Source organism: Chanos chanos, chromosome 5 (genome assembly GCF_902362185.1).
Source record: "Chanos chanos chromosome 5, fChaCha1.1, whole genome shotgun sequence".
NCBI classification, from domain to species: Eukaryota; Metazoa; Chordata; class Actinopteri; order Gonorynchiformes; family Chanidae; genus Chanos; species Chanos chanos.
In genome coordinates, this window is record NC_044499.1 from 39,613,315 (window position 1) to 39,630,814 (window position 17,500).

Below are 17,500 nucleotides of genomic sequence, written 5' to 3' on the forward strand. Positions count from 1 at the left end.
AAGAAAGAAAAAAAGAAGGAAAGAAAGAGATTATTGTGACTAAGTTCTCCTTGAACAGTTTTCTTGAAAGAAAACGGCGTAGAAATCCGAGTATTGGAAAAACAATATCTGTAACTGAAACATTAAATATCCTTAGACAGAAACAGAGCTGTTCAGTCATCACAGCTTTCAAGCCTATTTGACAAATTTTGCAGCAATCCGTGTACGACGACACGAGCTGGATGCGAGACTAAATGTTTGGGAAATTGTTTCATAAAAGAGAAAAAGCAGGGCTGATATCAGTAATAAATTCTGCATGATTGGTGTAAATCGTTCCCAGACAACACTGCTGGAATCCTGACACGACGCAGCGGCTACAGTCGGCTGCAGGCTAGCAGTTACCTGGTACCCGTGGTGATAGCGGACAGTGATTACCCCATGCAGAGCAGCACCAACACACTGACTGTGCGTGTGTGTTCCTGTGACCGTGATGGTAATATGAAGGTGTGTAACGCAGAAGCCCTGACACTCACTGCAGGCCTCAGCACAGGAGCACTAGTGGCCATTTTACTCTGTGTCATCATTCTTCTCAGTAAGTATTTTACTCAACTCTGTTCTGAATTACAGCTACATAAGAACGGTTTTATCTTTGTGACACTGATGTCAGACTACCACTCTTTCATATTCAGTCGCAATATGTTTTTGCCATTAAGCTTTTCACTTAGCGCTGTACTCACCTGTAGCGTGACAAGATATATCGTGGACTTTATTACATGTAATTTCCTCTTGGATTGTTTTCTCTGTGTTGGGATTCTTTACCTTTTAAAGAACAATTAGTGGTGCTATCACTCAGAGAGGAATGGATTTCATCCTACTATACTAAGATATAACAGCGTTATAACAGCATGACAAGGGCTTTCATTAAAACTTTGAGCTTAAAGGCACGGAGAATGTGAGTCACGCACTGCAGAAGTATCTGATGATGGATTCCCTGCCAGAAATAGTTTTACTACAGCCCTAATGAATCTTATGAGACCCTATGAGACAGTGCCTTTGTTGGCCAGTTTTTCCTATAGAATGGAGTAAAATATCATCTCATGTATTTTCTACTTCTTACTTTCATATACTATACATGTGGCACTCAAAGACTAACCTGTGAGCTGTTCTGTCAAGTCGCTATTATTTTGCAGTTTAGTGCTATGTTGTTACTATATTATTACTATATGGTCTAGCCTAAAGTATGATTATCTTTGTCAAGGGTTTCCTGCTGTATCAATGCCCTGTGTCCATGGTGATTGGGATCAGGGCTCTGCACAGTCATAACTATCATTTACCTTTTCTCTCTATCACCATAGTGATGATAATGCGCCGCTAATCCTCTGCTACCGTGGTAATTATGTTATACTGTTTCTTTTGCCTGTCTCCATAGTGATTGTGGTTTTGTTTGCGGCTCTGAGGAGACAGAGGAAGAAGGAGCCTCTGATCATCTCCAAAGAGGATGTGAGAGACAACGTCGTCAGTTACAACGATGAGGGAGGAGGAGAGGAGGACACGCAAGCCTTTGACATCGGAGCCCTCCGCAACCCAGAGGCCATAGAGGAGACCAAACAGAGAAGGGACATCATTCCAGAGACATTCTACCCCCCTTTACGTCGACCTGTCACCACCACTCAGTCCAGGGACAACACAGACGTGCGTGACTTCATCAGCCAGCGGCTCCAGGAGAATGATTCAGACCCCACGGCGCCCCCTTATGATTCCCTCGCCACTTACGCTTACGAGGGCAACGGCTCAGTGGCTGAGTCACTCAGTTCCCTAGAGTCCGTCACCACGGAGGGTGACCAGGACTATAACTACCTGAGTGAATGGGGTCCCAGGTTCAAGAAACTAGCAGACATGTACGGAGGAGAAGAAAGTGACAGAGACTCCTAACCAAACAGCGCAGAGGAGAAAGGACTCAAAATGAGGACGCAGGAGGTTTGGTGGTATATACGTGTGCTTTTGGTAGACAGGGACTCAAAACGCCACACAGGGAAAGAGAGGGAAAAACAGTTACCTTAAAAAAAATAGACTTCTGCCTCCTGTGTGATATACTCGCAAATATGGACAACAACACAGACACTGATTTGTTTTTGCTTTTTTCTGTCTCCCAAAGTGCCCTTTTTACAGAGCTGAAGTCTTATCAAATATGACTTGTTTGAACCCTCAGAAACAAGGAATGACTTGTGGTTTGGGTCCCTACGGCAACCTCCTGTTGACCTGGAAGAGACTCTTTGAGTGTCAGTATTTGTTACGTCTCTGCAAAGCAGAGCATTGAAAAAGGAGCAAATGATTTTGTTATGCCAGGGTTTCAAACCAACCACTAAATATCAGAAGAAAAAAAAAATAACATATACATTTTTTGTGAAAACCTAATGCATTTTTTTCAGTGTTTCTGGGAATTAAATCTGCATATTGTGAGTTCTATCTTAGCTTGTGTTTACTGTAACTGTGATACAATATGCTGTACAAATGCATTTTAAGTTCATTTTGGAGGAACTACCCAGGACTTTGCTGTTAGCCACATCAAAGTACATCTTGGGAGAAATGTTGCAGAGATTTGGAGGCATCACAGACTGTGTGGCCCTTTGGTGCATTTGCAGTAGCTAATCACAATAGCTTTATGTATTCATCATTGTTAAGGGTGGGCCAAAAAAAAAAAAAAAAAAGACACAAAACAAACAAACAATATGAATAAAAACACTGGGCCAAATAATGCTTTTGTGAGAAAAAGTGTCTTCTATTCATTAGCTACAGTGAAATTACTATGGGGAGATACTGTTGGAGGATGTTAGCTGCTTTGTTATATATCTGTTAAAGGATTATGAACCTACTCAGTGAAACATTTAACATACTTGTTTATTTTTGTGTGTGTGTGTGTGTGTGTGTGTTCTATTATTATTATTATTTTTTTTATACGATCAATTTCTTTAACTCATTCGACAGCAAACAACACTGAGGTAGACAGCAACACACACAGCCGAACCTTAAATGGCTAATATGTTCCGGAGCATTCCAGCATTTAAAGGCTATGTCAGTATATACAATGATTTAGCCATGACACGGTAAATGTTTGATGGCTGGCCCACTGTATTGTAAAGCCTAAGTAAGACGGCGTTGAAACATGTCCAGTACTTTGACATGTTAAGACCCACTGGACTTTTTTTTTCCCCTTCACAGGCACAATAAAAAACATAAAGGTCCATTTATGGCCAACTCCGAGCTCGCCATGACCGTACGCAATGTGCAGATTTGCAAAAAGAAAAAAGAAGAAAAAACAACAACAACAAAAAAAAGAGTAGCATAGACAATCGCATAATAGAAAGTCATTCAAAATGTGATGGATATTGGTATTTGTTTTTCTTGTCATTTCCCTTTGTTCAGTCTGTTACTTCATATGAAATCTGAGATGTGATTTTCCCAACCCCTAAAATGGAAGAGGGGGGGGTTGAAATAAAAATGCAGATTTATATCTCACACTTAATTTTTTTTTTCTTTTCTTTCCAACTGTGACTTCTTGCCTTTTAGAATATCTATAACCTTTAAAAGCTGTCACGAACCCTGTACAAATTGTTTCAGATTGAAATAGGTTTTCAATTTTAGTCCACGTTTAGAAGGTGAACTATGTTTGAGTGTTAATGTAGATATAGTTGGCCATTTGGGCTTGCCTCTGTGTAACGTTGGTGGCACTCTGTAAGCTTAACGTGGGTTTTTGTCATTTTTGTCACAGTTCAAGGGCCCGTGTGTACAGAGCATCGTGGAGGCTCTGTTCCAATGTCCATTCATCTATATGCTTTGTACATGTGATATTTTGTACCAAATATTTATATGACTCAACATGATATTAAATATGTTCAAATCACAAACCGTGTATTGTTTCTTTGTTTTTGGGATTGCAACATTACTGTGGAGACTGTAAAGAGTTGGATTATGAATTTCTAAATCTGTGAGGAACATTCAGATGGAGTTGTCATGGTGCCTTACTTGTGTTAACTCCACTGGGAAGGTCATTAACTTGCCCATGAGTGTACCAATAGACTTGAAGCATACATTAATTAGACACAATCTATAATTAAGATCTTTCGACTTGAAAGCAGATTTGGAAGGGGTGAGAAGAGCAAAAACAATTCCAAAACTGTTGTGAGAAACCATAGCAGCAGATGGAAGACAGATGGGGGCATTTTAGATAAAATAAAGTTTAATTGAATCCTATTAACACTTCCATTATTTCTGGGTGCTTAGTCTCATTTTGTATTATTTTCAGCCTATGTATGGTTCAATTTAGATTTGGCTTACAGGATAAACTGACATTACAAAACGGATTTTTTTTAATAAGTGTGGATGAAGACAAGTGAATAATAAAATAATACGGCTTTTTTTTTTCTTTTTCATTCTCTGTTTATTATCAATAGCACTTTATTCCAGGTTTATATAATTACATACCTAAACCACCATACTGATACAAAACATTCAGTCTAAAAACAGTCACATTAATTTAAAACAGTACAGACACAAGTTAAAATGTAACTTCAGGTGAATTTCTTAAAACCTTTCCGTTGCGGTGTGACGTGATCAGTTCTCTGTGTTCGGGGGGGGGGGGGGGGGGGGGGGGGGTGTCAGTCAGATTACTTTCGGCAGTTCCATCTCCTGCCCTCATTTGGCTAAGCGTATGACTACCTCTGTCCTTTCTTATCTTCCTCTGTCTCCATCACACGAGCCAGCAGAGCAGGAGCTGCATTACTTCCTGCCGTCCTCCCCATCGTCGCTCTCTCTCTCCTGCCGTTCTCGCTCTCTCCTCATCTCCTTTAGCTCCTGCCTGTACTTTCGCTCAATGAAGCGCTTCTGATGAGCCATCTGAGGGAAGTTATCTGGGGGGGGGGATGGGTTGGTAGAGAGAGATAGCAGACATCAATAAACAATGCACTGTTCATTTCAATTCTTAAAAATGACTTTTTCCCCCCACTTTGGCTGACAAATTAGCTGTGGTTCTTGCAGAACTCCATGACAGTGAGAGTAAATGGAACTGGGTCACCAATATGTTATATGATGTCTCATAACAAACATGGCATAAGACTTGCTCCATTGGGCCTAAATGATCTGTGCTATGATCGCATTGATTAAAAATCCCTCTAACAGTGTCGTCGGTAAGAGGATAATCGCGCAGCCTGATAAACCGAGGTGTCTTCGTCTCAATTTCAGCTGCAAAAGGCACGGATGCGGACGCAGTACTGCGGTGTGATGACGTGTCGAGCAGCGGTACGCGGTCGGGAATAAGAAAAACCTATTTAATCCCTTCTTGTCCATTCAAGAAATCGATGACCCCAGCAATTATATCTCAGCCGCCCGATCACCACCTGGATATCTGAAAACAGGTTGTTAAATCTCCTTTACTTCCATTAGTATGCACTGTGCCCCGTTCCTACCTTGACCACACGTCAGTGTGCGGAAGGCCATCCTGAGGCAACCACTCTCGTTATACTTTTAGCATTGCTGACACCTAGCCACAGAAAGGTCAGGCCGTGACCAAACCTGTACGTCTACACACAGAGTGATTTGACAGTCTTAAAGTCTACTGGCTTTGCTCTGTCTTCATTCAGGTCCTCTCAGAGTCCGTGAGGAATTAGCGGCTAACTGGCGAGTGCAGGGAAGCTAGATGCCCTGTGGTTCTAATCAACATGTTCTTGTGTGTTTATGACAGCGTTACTTGTGTCCTGTTTGGTGGGAGGCTGCTGGCAGACTCCGGCTTCGTTTTGGGTCACCGACAGAGCAGCTCTAATGTCAGAGATGTGCTGACACTAAGGAAGTGATGGCTTGTAGAGTAATGTGCTGTAAGTTTCAGCCTGAGCTGCTAGAGTCTTTAACCTACAAGGTTGTATCCTGTTTTTTTTTTTATATATGAATGCACAGTTTAATACTGGAGCACAAACAGAAGGAGACGTACCTGCCCTCGGCAATTCATTTTCAGTCCACGTCGCTACGGCGACGTACCATCACAACGCTGCAGGATCACTGCACCCCTCCTCTTTCTCCACACCTTTCTCTCTCTCTTTTTAGTTTTAACTTATCTGATGGCCGTCCATACGAGTCAAAAGAACAAGTTACTAGTTCTCCGTCACTTCACCTAGCCTCCTCTTCCACAATGCCACCCACACAAATCAAGAATATTGTGAGGGTCAGCAGGATTCATCGCATTCATCAATGCTGGAGTGTTATAGCGCATGCTAAACCTTCAGTCTTCAGCACAACAATCATGTTAGAAAAGCCGCAAACTGACCTTCCCGACGTGCCAGACCAAACCAAAATATTTTTCAGCCTCGGCAGCGCTCTTGCGCCGACGCGCGCAGATTATTATTCCTCGTCTATGACCGCATCCGGAGCTTACGGGTCTATAGAAAATGTGTCAGACCTTTGCATCCCAGGAAAAAAAAAAAATCTGTTCATCAAAGCATTTTTATCCACCCTACAAGAACAGAAGGCAATGGAATGCATTTGAATGAGAGAGAGAGAGAGAGAGAGAGAGAGAGAGAGAGAATAAAGGTAAAAAGGGAAAGAGGTAGGGGGCTGCATTAAATGTATGAAGCCTTTCATTTTAATTTGTGTTGGATGAGAGAGCGCCCACAGTTGCAGGGCAGGCATTTTCTGGATGTACTGTGAATTCTCGGCAGTCAAGAATTCTTGGGGGAGAAAAATCACCTTTGAAAGACTTGTTGTGCATACCGATGACCACGTAAGTATGTGTCTGCACATTCACTTTGACTTGCACCTTTTGTTTATCGACAGGGCGGTAATTCCTCTCAAGGACAAAGTTTTGAGTCTCAAGATCCCGAGAGCAGTTATTCTGGAGAGCACTTGGGGCCCCTGGCAACGGCGAGCCCCGGCAACGGCACGGACCCGCTCACGTTGCAAACTATATTTCGGTGTGGCTGGGGAAGAAGGATAATTTTATTTCCTTATACTGATATTTAGTGAGAGCCCATCAGCTAATTCAATTCGGTTTGTGTGTGCACTGTTTAATGTCGTTATTGCGGAGGAATGGAATAAATGCCACGCCTGATTATATTAGATGCAAGTAGTGTGAAGAGCTCATTCTGAACAATCTGCATAATAATAATACTACATCTGCCCAACTGTGTAACTCAAAGCATGTACCATGCACCACGTACCACGCACAGGTGTAACCACTGAAAGAACTGAGCAATAACAGGTGTTAAAAACCAGTGGAGATCTACAGCCACTTTTATTCATCGTAAATGCCCCGCTACCGTCAATTATGCTCATGAATAGCCCCCAATCTTCCATTATCAATAAAGCACTTTCACTGCCTATCCGTCAGTAGCAACTGCATTACTCTATCTTAGAAACACTCTCAACCTTCCTCTTAACTCCTCTTCTTTGGAAGAGGAGTTACCAATTTTCCGGTCTCTGATATCTTCAGCTGACTTCAAGCACTCTCCTCCACGTTCAACTTTGCTCCTCTTTTAACAGTGCTTCACCATGACCACCCATCTTCCTCAATCTTAAGCTATAGAGCTCTCGTCCCACTCCCTCATCTTCTGCTGAAGAAAGTACCATTGTGCTGTAAGAGAAGACACCATCACCTCTAATCACAGGCAATCTTAGCATACAGTAAAAGTGGAATATTACAAAGTTCCTTCTGAGTAGCCTGTGAGAGAAGTTAGCTGAAGAAAGAGAATTAGAGCGAGAGAGAGAGAGAGAGAGAGAGAGAGAGAGAGAGGGGGAGAGAGAGGAAGAGGCGGGCAAAAAGAAAGATGGCACACTGTCTGTAACCTCTAGGCTCAGAAGAGACTAAACTACCATACATCTTTAATCAGCTTTCACCTTCCAGGGCACACACAACGTGTCGGTGTTAAGTGTTTTGTGTCTGAGAGTGCATGAGAGGCTTCTGGGCCTTGCCTCTTAACAGCATTCTCTCTTTCCTGTTAGTCTCTTGGCTTTCTGCGTTCTCTTTTTGTACAGACCGGGTGGGTCGGAAGGGGTTGGATGGGAAGGTGGTGTTGTTGGGGGGGGGGGGTGTTGCTCAGATGGCAGTTAACATTTAATTCAGCACTGACACAAACAGGCAGGAGCCTGTCAGAATGAAAGCCATCAAATATTAAAATGAAAGCTAGCTCCAGAGTCTGCCAATAGCTAGGCTTTTTTTTTCTTTTTTTTTTCTGCCTTACACCAAATAGCGCCCACATTTTTCTTTAATGACTGCAGATACTGGACCCCGCAAAGCACTATGTCTCGCGCCATCCAGCCCGTTCTCTCAACGGGGGAATGATAGCTCTCAAATAAAAAGTTCAATTTCGCTCTAAAGCTCTGTCCGCTATTCAATAAACCACCCAGGATGGTCCTGACATAAATCATTAAAATTAGCCCAGAAACTTCCTAAAACATTTGTTTCTGTGCAGTGCTGGCCTGTATGCCTCAGAATGGAAAAATCACAGGGCACACACACACGAAGAGTGTGTAAAGTGCTGTGTAAAGTCAGGTCGTAACTATAGACGGACAGGACTTGAGGATAGTGTGAGTGAGACATATAAACTGAACATCTGAAAGAAGCTAAAGTAAGAGCACAGCAATACCGTCAAATTCAACTACTACGGTTTCTGCCGTTCATACTTATTATTTCTCAGGTTATATTAGCACCATTACATATCTAATCACACTTAGAAAAAGTGCTACTGGATATATCATGTCTGTGTAGTCCTGCCTGTGAAATGAAAGAGGACGTTTTTCCTTTAACACAGCTGTAGCACAAGTTTCTCAGTGTATAATTTATGACTGACAGATGAAAACAGAGGACCTTTATTATGCACATGCGGTTAGAGAAACAGGGACATACGTCAGAGTAATTCTATAATGGTTGCAACGCTCAGATATACATCTGGTTAGAGAAATGAGAAGGTACAGGGGAAGAAGAGGCAGCCCCTCCCTTCAGCTGAGAAGATAAAATACAACATTAGGGAACACTCTGATGATATGCCTGATCTTATTCCAGAACAATTACTCCACGGAAATGTCCGACACCTTTCCCGAGAGGGCTGAGAGAGAGCGAGCCAGCGACAGAGAGAGAGAACAGGAGAGAGAGAGAGCGAGAGAGAGAGAGAACAAGAGAGAGAGAGAGAGAGAGAGAGAGAGCGAGAGAGAGCGCGAGAGAGAGAGCGCGAGAGAGAGAGCGAGAGAGAGAGAGCGAGAGAGAGAGAGCGAGAGAGAGAGAGCGCGCGCGCGAGAGAGAGAGAGAGCACGAGAGAGAGCGAGAGAGAGAGAGAGCACGAGAGAGAGCGAAAGAGAGAGAGCAGGAGAAAGAGAGAGAGAGAGCGAGAACGAGAACAGGAGAGAGAGAGAGAGAGAGAGAGAGAGAGAGAGAGAGAGAGAGAGAGAGAAAGAATGAGAGAGGTGAGTGCGTCTCAGGGACAGATTTATTCAGAGCAGTGAAGAAACCAAATGCAGCCCAGATCCATGGCAGATGAACGGGCAGTCTGCGGGTGTGATAGATGATATTAAATGAACTGACCTTTTCAAAAGGCATCGCTAATCTAGTCACACGAAACGGCAATTTATGAAGGGGAAATGTTCATTTACAAGCAATGAGCATCTATCAATCACTCTGACAGTGCTGTACATGGGGAAAGAATATACCAAGGGGAAAAAAGCAACAATATATACAGAATCAAGGATGCAACAGGGAGAAAGTGGAAAGGAGAACAAGTGAGTGGGTGAGAGGGAGGGGTGGGGGTGAGAGAGAGAGAGACAGACAGACAGAGAGAGAGAGAGAGAGAAGATGTGACTGTGAGCTAGTGTTACTGAGCCCACCATTCCTGTGCTAATATTTTATAAACCTGAGAGCTGGAGGAGACAAACAGCATCAATCACAGGCGACTAGGGGCCTCATTTAGGGCCGAATTAAATCAAAGCATTGACCCCTCCGCCTTTCAGGAGCCCCCGAGCCCACTCCGGAAACACCAGCTTTATTCTGTACTCGCTGATTATAACACACTTTTTTTTTTCTACTGTTTGATTAATGCCTTGGCTGTAATACTGAACTAATACGACCCAAATCACACAGACAGACAGAAAGTCACACACAAAGTCACATAGTTACACTTCCACACGCAAGCACACACAAACTCAGATGCAAAAATACAGAAGCGTATGCGCGCACACACACACACACACACACACACACACACACACACACACACACACACACACCCTTCTGAAAATGATTCAACTTTCATGTGCCATCTCATCCAGTCTGGTACATACACATACATATTCATTACAAGGATCATAACAGGAAACAGCGAAGACCAACTGTTCCGATTTAGCTTTGTTTTTTTTTTTGTTTTTTTTTTTTCCATTTGTTTCTTTAATAAAATACAGAGCAAAGCCATCAACAGGGCTTTGTTCCAGTAAGAAAACATACACCTAATTTTCCTTGAGTACCATATAATTATCCCGATGAATAATAGCCAAGTAGTGAGGCGGTTTAGGAGAGGACTCCACTTGTTCTCCTTCATTGTGGCGCATGGCTAGAGAGCTCTTTCACATGAGAACGTTTGCCGAGTGAGGCTTAACTCCACTAAAATGTTCAATAAGGGCTCTAAACAAAGACAATGTTCAGAATGATGACAACCCTTCAGCCACACTCTCTTTTCATCTCATCAATGCTCATGAAGGACAAATCTTTTCCATTATGCCTGCTGAGTACATGTGCTTTATTAGAATGAATATATATATATATATATATATATATATATATATATATATATATATATATATATATATATATATATATATATATATATATATATATATATATATATATATATATATATATATATCCCCGATATAATTCATCCGTTTCATGTTGATGAGACTGAGATGCATCTGAGGAAAGGCAAATAGTGAAAAACGCGTCGTTCTGCACCGCTAGACTTTGACGGCAAACTGCTTTTAGAACCCTTAGGCGTTTAGCGTCGCGCAAAGACAGAATCATAGCAATCTCAACGAGGACCGCAGCGGACGCATTTTAAGACCACCTCCTGATGGTAAAAGATGGTTTTTAACGTGCCTGATGAAAGTAAGCTAATCGGTGTGGGGCACTGGAAATTCTGTAGGAGAGGACAACATTCCCTGAGCGCTGAAATTTCAAACATAACACGTGTTACTTTTACACCTCTACCTATAAACACAATCCTTTCAAGAGGTTACACACTGAAGGTTCAAATGAAATGACACACATGTATACTTAGAGACGTGGAGCTACGCAACTGAAACCATCTTGTCGAGCACTGTTGTGTTTGATTCATTCAATTAGCTACTCCTTAACCTGAGATTTAAGGTGTTTTTTTTCTTTTTCTTCTTCTTTCAGGAAAGACAATATCTTATATCTCTAAACGAAGCACTGTGTAACTTTTCAGTCAATTTCTTTCTGTTCCCTGGTAACATGACTTCTGCCCATATTCAGGTAGACCTAACTTCTCACCACTTCTGAGTCCAGTGGGTTCTGATTAAGATCTTTTTCATTTGCTTCATTTTATTTTCTCCCTGCATCCTGTACCAGTCTAACCACCATACAGATGACCATATTATATCCTCTTCAAATACAGAGGCAAATTTCACACAAACAAACAAACAAAGTACTTACATTTCTCAAGTGCATCCATGGCGGCCCCCATCTCAGCTTGCTGGATGCTGTTTAGAGGAAGAGAGAGAGAGAGAGAAAGAGAGAGAGAGATGAACAGAAGCCTACAACAACAAATAAAAAAAAACCCCACAAAACAAAAAGTGAATGGAAGCCATGGTGTGCTTAGCATTTGAAAACCAAGCTGCTGAAATACATGTCTTAGAGTAGGGCAAAGGGGGAATGGAATGGAGAAAGAGAAGAGGATTAAAGGAATGAAGTGCCTGAGCTGTTTCTCCTTTTCCCTTCCTCTTCTCTTTTTGTACGAGGCGATCTTTACTAGCATAATTTGGCCTTGTGATATCTCTCAAGGTAAGCTTTGGAGCCGCTGAACCTGCTGAGTGTTTATGCAGGACACCTATGCATGCACAGCAATCTGCATTCAGTGTTTGCAAATCACAGCACCGCTACAGGAGGGACAGAGACTTTAGAGTGGGGTAAATACATAAACAGGAGGCTGAGTGAAAGAGAGGAAGAGAGAGAGAGAGAAAGAGAGAGAGAGAGAGAGAAAGAGAGAGAGAGAGAAAGAACCATTGAAAAGGAGTCAGAGTTATCAGCAGCTTAGAGAACCCCAGAGCTTTTCAAGAGGGACACGTCGAGAGATTCAAATGCAAAAGGGTGGAAAGGATGTGTGGGATTTAACGTTTTTATTTCTTTAATCTGCTTGTGGCTTTATCTCTCTTTTGCTCTTTCCTTTTTGCTGTAAAAGGTTTAATGCTACTTCCTCTTTTTTTCTATTTTTTTTTTTTTCCCCTTTTTTCTTCTTCCATCTCCCTCTTCAAACACCTTGACGTGTTTTGTACAGGTTTTTTTTTTTTTTTTTTTTAAACTTTCTTTCTCTTCTGTGTCTCCACACATACAACAGACAACAGCGCTGTGTTAAATCTCAGCTGGTCTAAAACGCTGACATTCATCCTGTCACACTTTGCTCCCTTCTTTAAAAGCGAGATTTCTTTGGCTCCATTTCATGTCCACTCTTTCATAGAATCAAAGAGTTTTTCATTCTGTGTCTTTCTCAGTAGAAATAATATCCTTAATAACTTTGCCAACACATAAGATGCCTCTAAAGTGATAAGCTAAGCACAGTTATAGTCTTGACACATGCTTGTGTAACCCTTTCGCTATATGCTTGTCATGTATGAACGCTGTTATTAGAACCATAAGGTAATGATACGGTAGCGCACTCAAGTGCATCAGAGAATAATGAAAGAAACATTTCTGTGTAAAATAGGTGTCTAGGGTTCTCTCTCTCTCTCTCTCTCTCTCTTGTTGGGACACTCAATGAAAGGTTAGGGAATACTGATAAATCTTTTAAAATTGTTAGCTTAATGTGACTCCCTGAATTATCAAACTCTCAGCTTTAACCAAGCATGATACCACGATTTAACAATTCACGTCCACACATTAACTCCATTTCAAAACTACACTGATACACAGACAATCCAAATGCAAGGAACATAAACATCCAGCTCACACGTGAACTTTCATAAAACAGAACAGAAAATGAAAACACACAGTTAACTGTAGTACATAGTCCTCTTCTTGAAGAGGTGAAGCAGGTTATTACATTTCTTTAATAAAATTTCTGACAGTTGAATTTTAAAGAAGAATCCATGAGACAAGAGGTTAGAGAGAGAGAGGGGTGTGTGTGTGTGTGTGTGTGAGTGTGTGTGCGTACCTGGGTCCTTTTCCACAGCCTATTCTCTCTCCTTTAAAGTACACTGCTACTGTGTAGGTCCTTGCATGAGATGGGCCCACTGTTTGCAGAGTCCTGCAAGAAAAGCATTGAAAAAGGAATGAGACAGAAAAAAATAATACAACAAAAAAAAGGTAAAAGACAGTGACAAACATGGAGAGGAGAGAGAGAGAGAGAGAGAGAGAGAGAGAGAGAGAGAGAGGAGAGAGAGAGAGGAGAGAGAGAGGAGAGAGAGAGAGAGAGAGAGAAAGAAAAGACTGAAAATGGGAGGGAGAGGGGGAAAAAAAAATCTGAAAAAAGAAATAATAACAAAAGAGGGAGCGAGTGAAATTGAAAGAGAAAGTGAGAGAAAGAGAAGGTTCAAGGTAGCCAGGGAAAGAGAACAGAGAGAAAGAGATTGAAAGAGAGAGAGAGAGAAAGTGAGAGAGACAAAGGGGGAGAAAGAGAGCTCAAGGACATCTGAAACGGGCAGGGAAGAAAAAAAAAAATTTCATTTGGGAAAAAAGGGATAATTCATCTTTGGCCATCAATGTAGCAGCAGAATAAGTCGGTTTGACAGAACACAACAGACGTCTAAGGGACAGAAAAACAATAAATGGGACCATCATCCACAACTTTGGGACAGAAGATGTTTTCTTCTCGATGCACAATTTGACGCAAATGGAAAAGAAAAGAAAAGAAAAGAAAAATGACAATGCTCTCTGAGAGATCCTGGTTACATTCTGACATTCTCAACAAGTAAACAATCCTATCATGCCCCCCCCCCCCAAAAAAATATGAAGCAAAAAAAAGTTACAGTTGATTCATGCCATCTGATTGATGATTCATCTCTGTCTATCAATGTTGCTACATTACGGCAGGGAACAATAAACACACACAACGACAACACTAAAGGAGAAAATGTTAGCCATGACCAAATTTACATGTACAACACACAGTAGGCTTGAAACAGTTGAATAATTAACACACTGTTTACTTATTTTTTCAGATCCGGATACATATTTAATGTAATGTGGCCACTTATGGCATTTTATCAATAATTAACAGTGCTTTCTCTCACTTACAGCTCTGCAAGCCCCTAGCATGTACATTACAAATGTGTTAAATTCTACAGGGCCAATTCGCCACAGGCTTAAAGAGTCAGGGTGAATTTGCACCTGCTAAATGGCTCAATCCATGAGCGATGCACTCAAAGTTTACGACTTCTCGGCGACGAAAAACACAAATGTTGCGAATGTAGACACTGGAATGTGAAGACCTATTACAATGGTCTAACGGGCTGTCAGAATTCAATTTCTCATGCCCCAAGATGAAACAAAAGGGGAGGTGGGGGTGTTTGGGGGTGGGGGGGACAAGCAAATATACAGGCATAACACCATATTTTTCAATAGGTGGTTGTAGCTGAATGTGAGTTTTGATAAGAGAACATCCAGATAAACAACCCCTCTCTGTCATAGCGGTGGACAGTACTGTGAAGGTACCAGGGAGAGGGCCAGTTAAAGGTATCTCTGTGGGATACATCCCTTCCCTCCACAGGAGCCCAAAATATTCAGTTCTTGCTAACAGCACAATTTACACGCTTTCTCTTTCTCACTGTACCAACGTCAGTGTCTCTGTATGGCTTCATAATTAGGTCCCTCACTCTGTGTGTGATTGAGTGCATGGAGGTCTAGGAAGATACTCTGATAAGGACACACAGTTCCCCACTTTGTCCTGTAGGCCCTCTAATGAACTCACGTCACAGCCAACAACACATGCACACACACACACGCACGCACATGCACACACACGCAAACACGCACATGCGCACACGCACACACACACACGCACTTTCAGTTTCACAGTGAGATGCCAGTGCTGCTGAGACCTGAGTATAACTTTATGGCCTCGATACAAACTCTTCCCATACTGCTTTCTGAGTTATACTGAAAGGAAGCCAACGCTCTATCATTCTGTACAAGAGAGTTGCTATTCAACCCACTGAGCGGCTAAAACATGCAGTCTAATCATGAACTCTGCCAAAGCCATCTCCGCTCTTTTCTCAAGGTACCCGAGGGGGCAGGTTTTAGGGATCATTCAGGAGGAAGAAGGGAAAGACAATAATGAATATGGGGTGAAAAGGCATAAATATGACCAATAAACATTATACAAATATAACGCAACCACTTTATTCCCCTAATTTCTGAATGAAGAATAAGAATCTGAATGAGTCCTCAAAAGAATTTGAATATGACTGAATATATGAATGTGAATAAATATCAGTTATTTAAAAAAAAATTCAATCTGTAAGAAAAAAAAAAAGAAGAGAGCAACATGAGAGAAAAAAAAAACAAAAAAAACAAAGCGTAAACTGAAAACAATAGCACGTGTACACGACTGACTCTTCCTCATACACTCCCATATTAACGTTTGATCGAATTCTAAAATGTTTTTGCGTGTGCTGTGGAGCCACATCTCCAAATGCTGAAGTGCTACTTCTCCTATTTCTTCCCTAGTTGCCATGGAAATCGGTGTCTTTCATCCGGGAATCCAGTGGCAGTTTGTCAAATGACACTTGCTCCTTGACCCCTTGTCAAAAGGGAGGTGTGTTGAAAGATGTTTGTCTAACAGAATAACTGATGTTTTCAGTTTTCAGGAAAGACGAGAATTGTCAAGGTCCAAGTCGGAAAAAGAATAATAGGAAGAAATAGAAAAAAGAAAAAAAAAAATAGATAAATAAATAATGGCCGAGCAGTTTATAATTCCATTGGAGAGCTACTGTACAAAGTAACCCCTCGTACACAGACACACACACTCATACACCTCTATTCAAACGCCCCCACACAGAGACAGTATTTCGCCCTGCTGACCACTTCAGCAAAAACCTGTGTGTATAGGGCTGTGTATTCGCAAACGTGTGTGAAGAGTCAGACACACAGCCACACACATGCATACTGAATGTGTATTTCATACATGGCTATATACATGCAGTAGATTTATTATACAGAGTGAGAATGGGGAGAGGGGGAGGTAGAAAGGCAGAACAGTAAAACTCACTTGTAGAGAGGAATATCAGGCTCCTTGCCTTCCGTTCGCAGAGTGAGACAGCACTGCTGCAACTGAGACTTGGGGTCATTCCAGTCTTGATTCAGAATGAACTCCTAGAAAATAAAAATCATCAGAGAACATTACTGTTAAAACGAATCGACTAATAAATGAATAAACATTAGCTGGACTGACGAAAATCTGAATTGCATACAGCCCTACTCTCTCTCTCTCTCTCTCGCTCTCTCTCTCTCTCTAGTTGGTACAAATGACAGGCTACTTAAGACAAAAGTGGACAGCCCGAAATAAGTCTCCCAGGTGTGTAAGCCTGATCCATTCCCACTCTCAGAGGAGACCTCTAAAAGCACTTCCATTAACTTAACACAAATGCAGTCTGCTGAGAAACAGGGGGGGGGGGGGGGGGGGGGGGGGGGTTCTTTGAATCTAGAACTGTCTGTTCCCATTCGTTTTCCATAAAGAAGAAAGTAGCGCTATGCCAGCAGTAGTACCCCTTCTCTCTCTCTCTCTCTCTGTCTTTTTTACTTTTTTGTGCGTTCGTCTGTCAGACACATCATCTCTCGGTCTCTTTATTTATTCTCCTTTGCTCCGCCCCCCCCCCCCAACATTTTCTTATATGACTCCTTTCTCAGCCTCAAAATTTTCCAGAGTCTCTTGTTTGTCGTCTACTCTCCATTCTCTTCCCGTTTTCTCTATCCCTCTCTCTCTCTCTTTGTCTCTCTCTCCGCTCCACTCTCTCTATCCCTGTCTTTCTAGCTGACTCGCTAGCTCAGTCACTCTCTAACTGTGACTATGTGCTGATTGTTTGATATGAGGGCAGGGGTTGGAAAGGCGGACACGTTCTCAGCCCCTCTTCCTCTAAGAAGAGAAAAGAAAGAGAAACAGATAAAAATCTTTTTTTTTTTTTCCTCCCCACAGTGCAAAGACTGGTCGTGTGTCTGAAGTTTCTTGTTATGTTCTCGGACCTTTCCTCTCCCAAATGGAAATGAGGGCCATGCTATGAGACACCATTCCAGCAGTCTCTGCAATTCTCACAAGCTCTCCTGAGACAC

The 17,500-nt window shown here is 41.9% G+C and overlaps 2 protein-coding genes across 2 annotated transcripts in view; one reads left to right on the top strand and one right to left on the bottom strand.

The window, feature by feature from the left end:
* LOC115812512 (cadherin-10-like) overlaps positions 1–1,911 on the top strand; it is an 87,695-nt gene extending 85,784 nt beyond the window's left edge. Inside the window, 2 exon segments of the mRNA XM_030774990.1 lie at positions 320–571; positions 1,409–1,911. Coding sequence (XP_030630850.1) covers positions 320–571; positions 1,409–1,911 — 755 coding nt within the window.
* A 2,777-nt stretch (positions 1,912–4,688) lies between these two features.
* The window catches only part of drosha (drosha ribonuclease III), a 59,910-nt gene continuing 47,098 nt past the window's right edge, over positions 4,689–17,500 (bottom strand). The window contains exons 28-31 of the mRNA XM_030775361.1: positions 16,443–16,546; positions 13,389–13,481; positions 11,675–11,721; positions 4,689–4,886 (exon numbers count right to left, since the gene is read on the bottom strand). Of these exons, the coding sequence (XP_030631221.1) occupies positions 4,756–4,886; positions 11,675–11,721; positions 13,389–13,481; positions 16,443–16,546 (375 nt within the window). The 3' untranslated portion in view covers positions 4,689–4,755. The remainder of the gene's footprint in view (positions 4,887–11,674; positions 11,722–13,388; positions 13,482–16,442; positions 16,547–17,500) is intronic.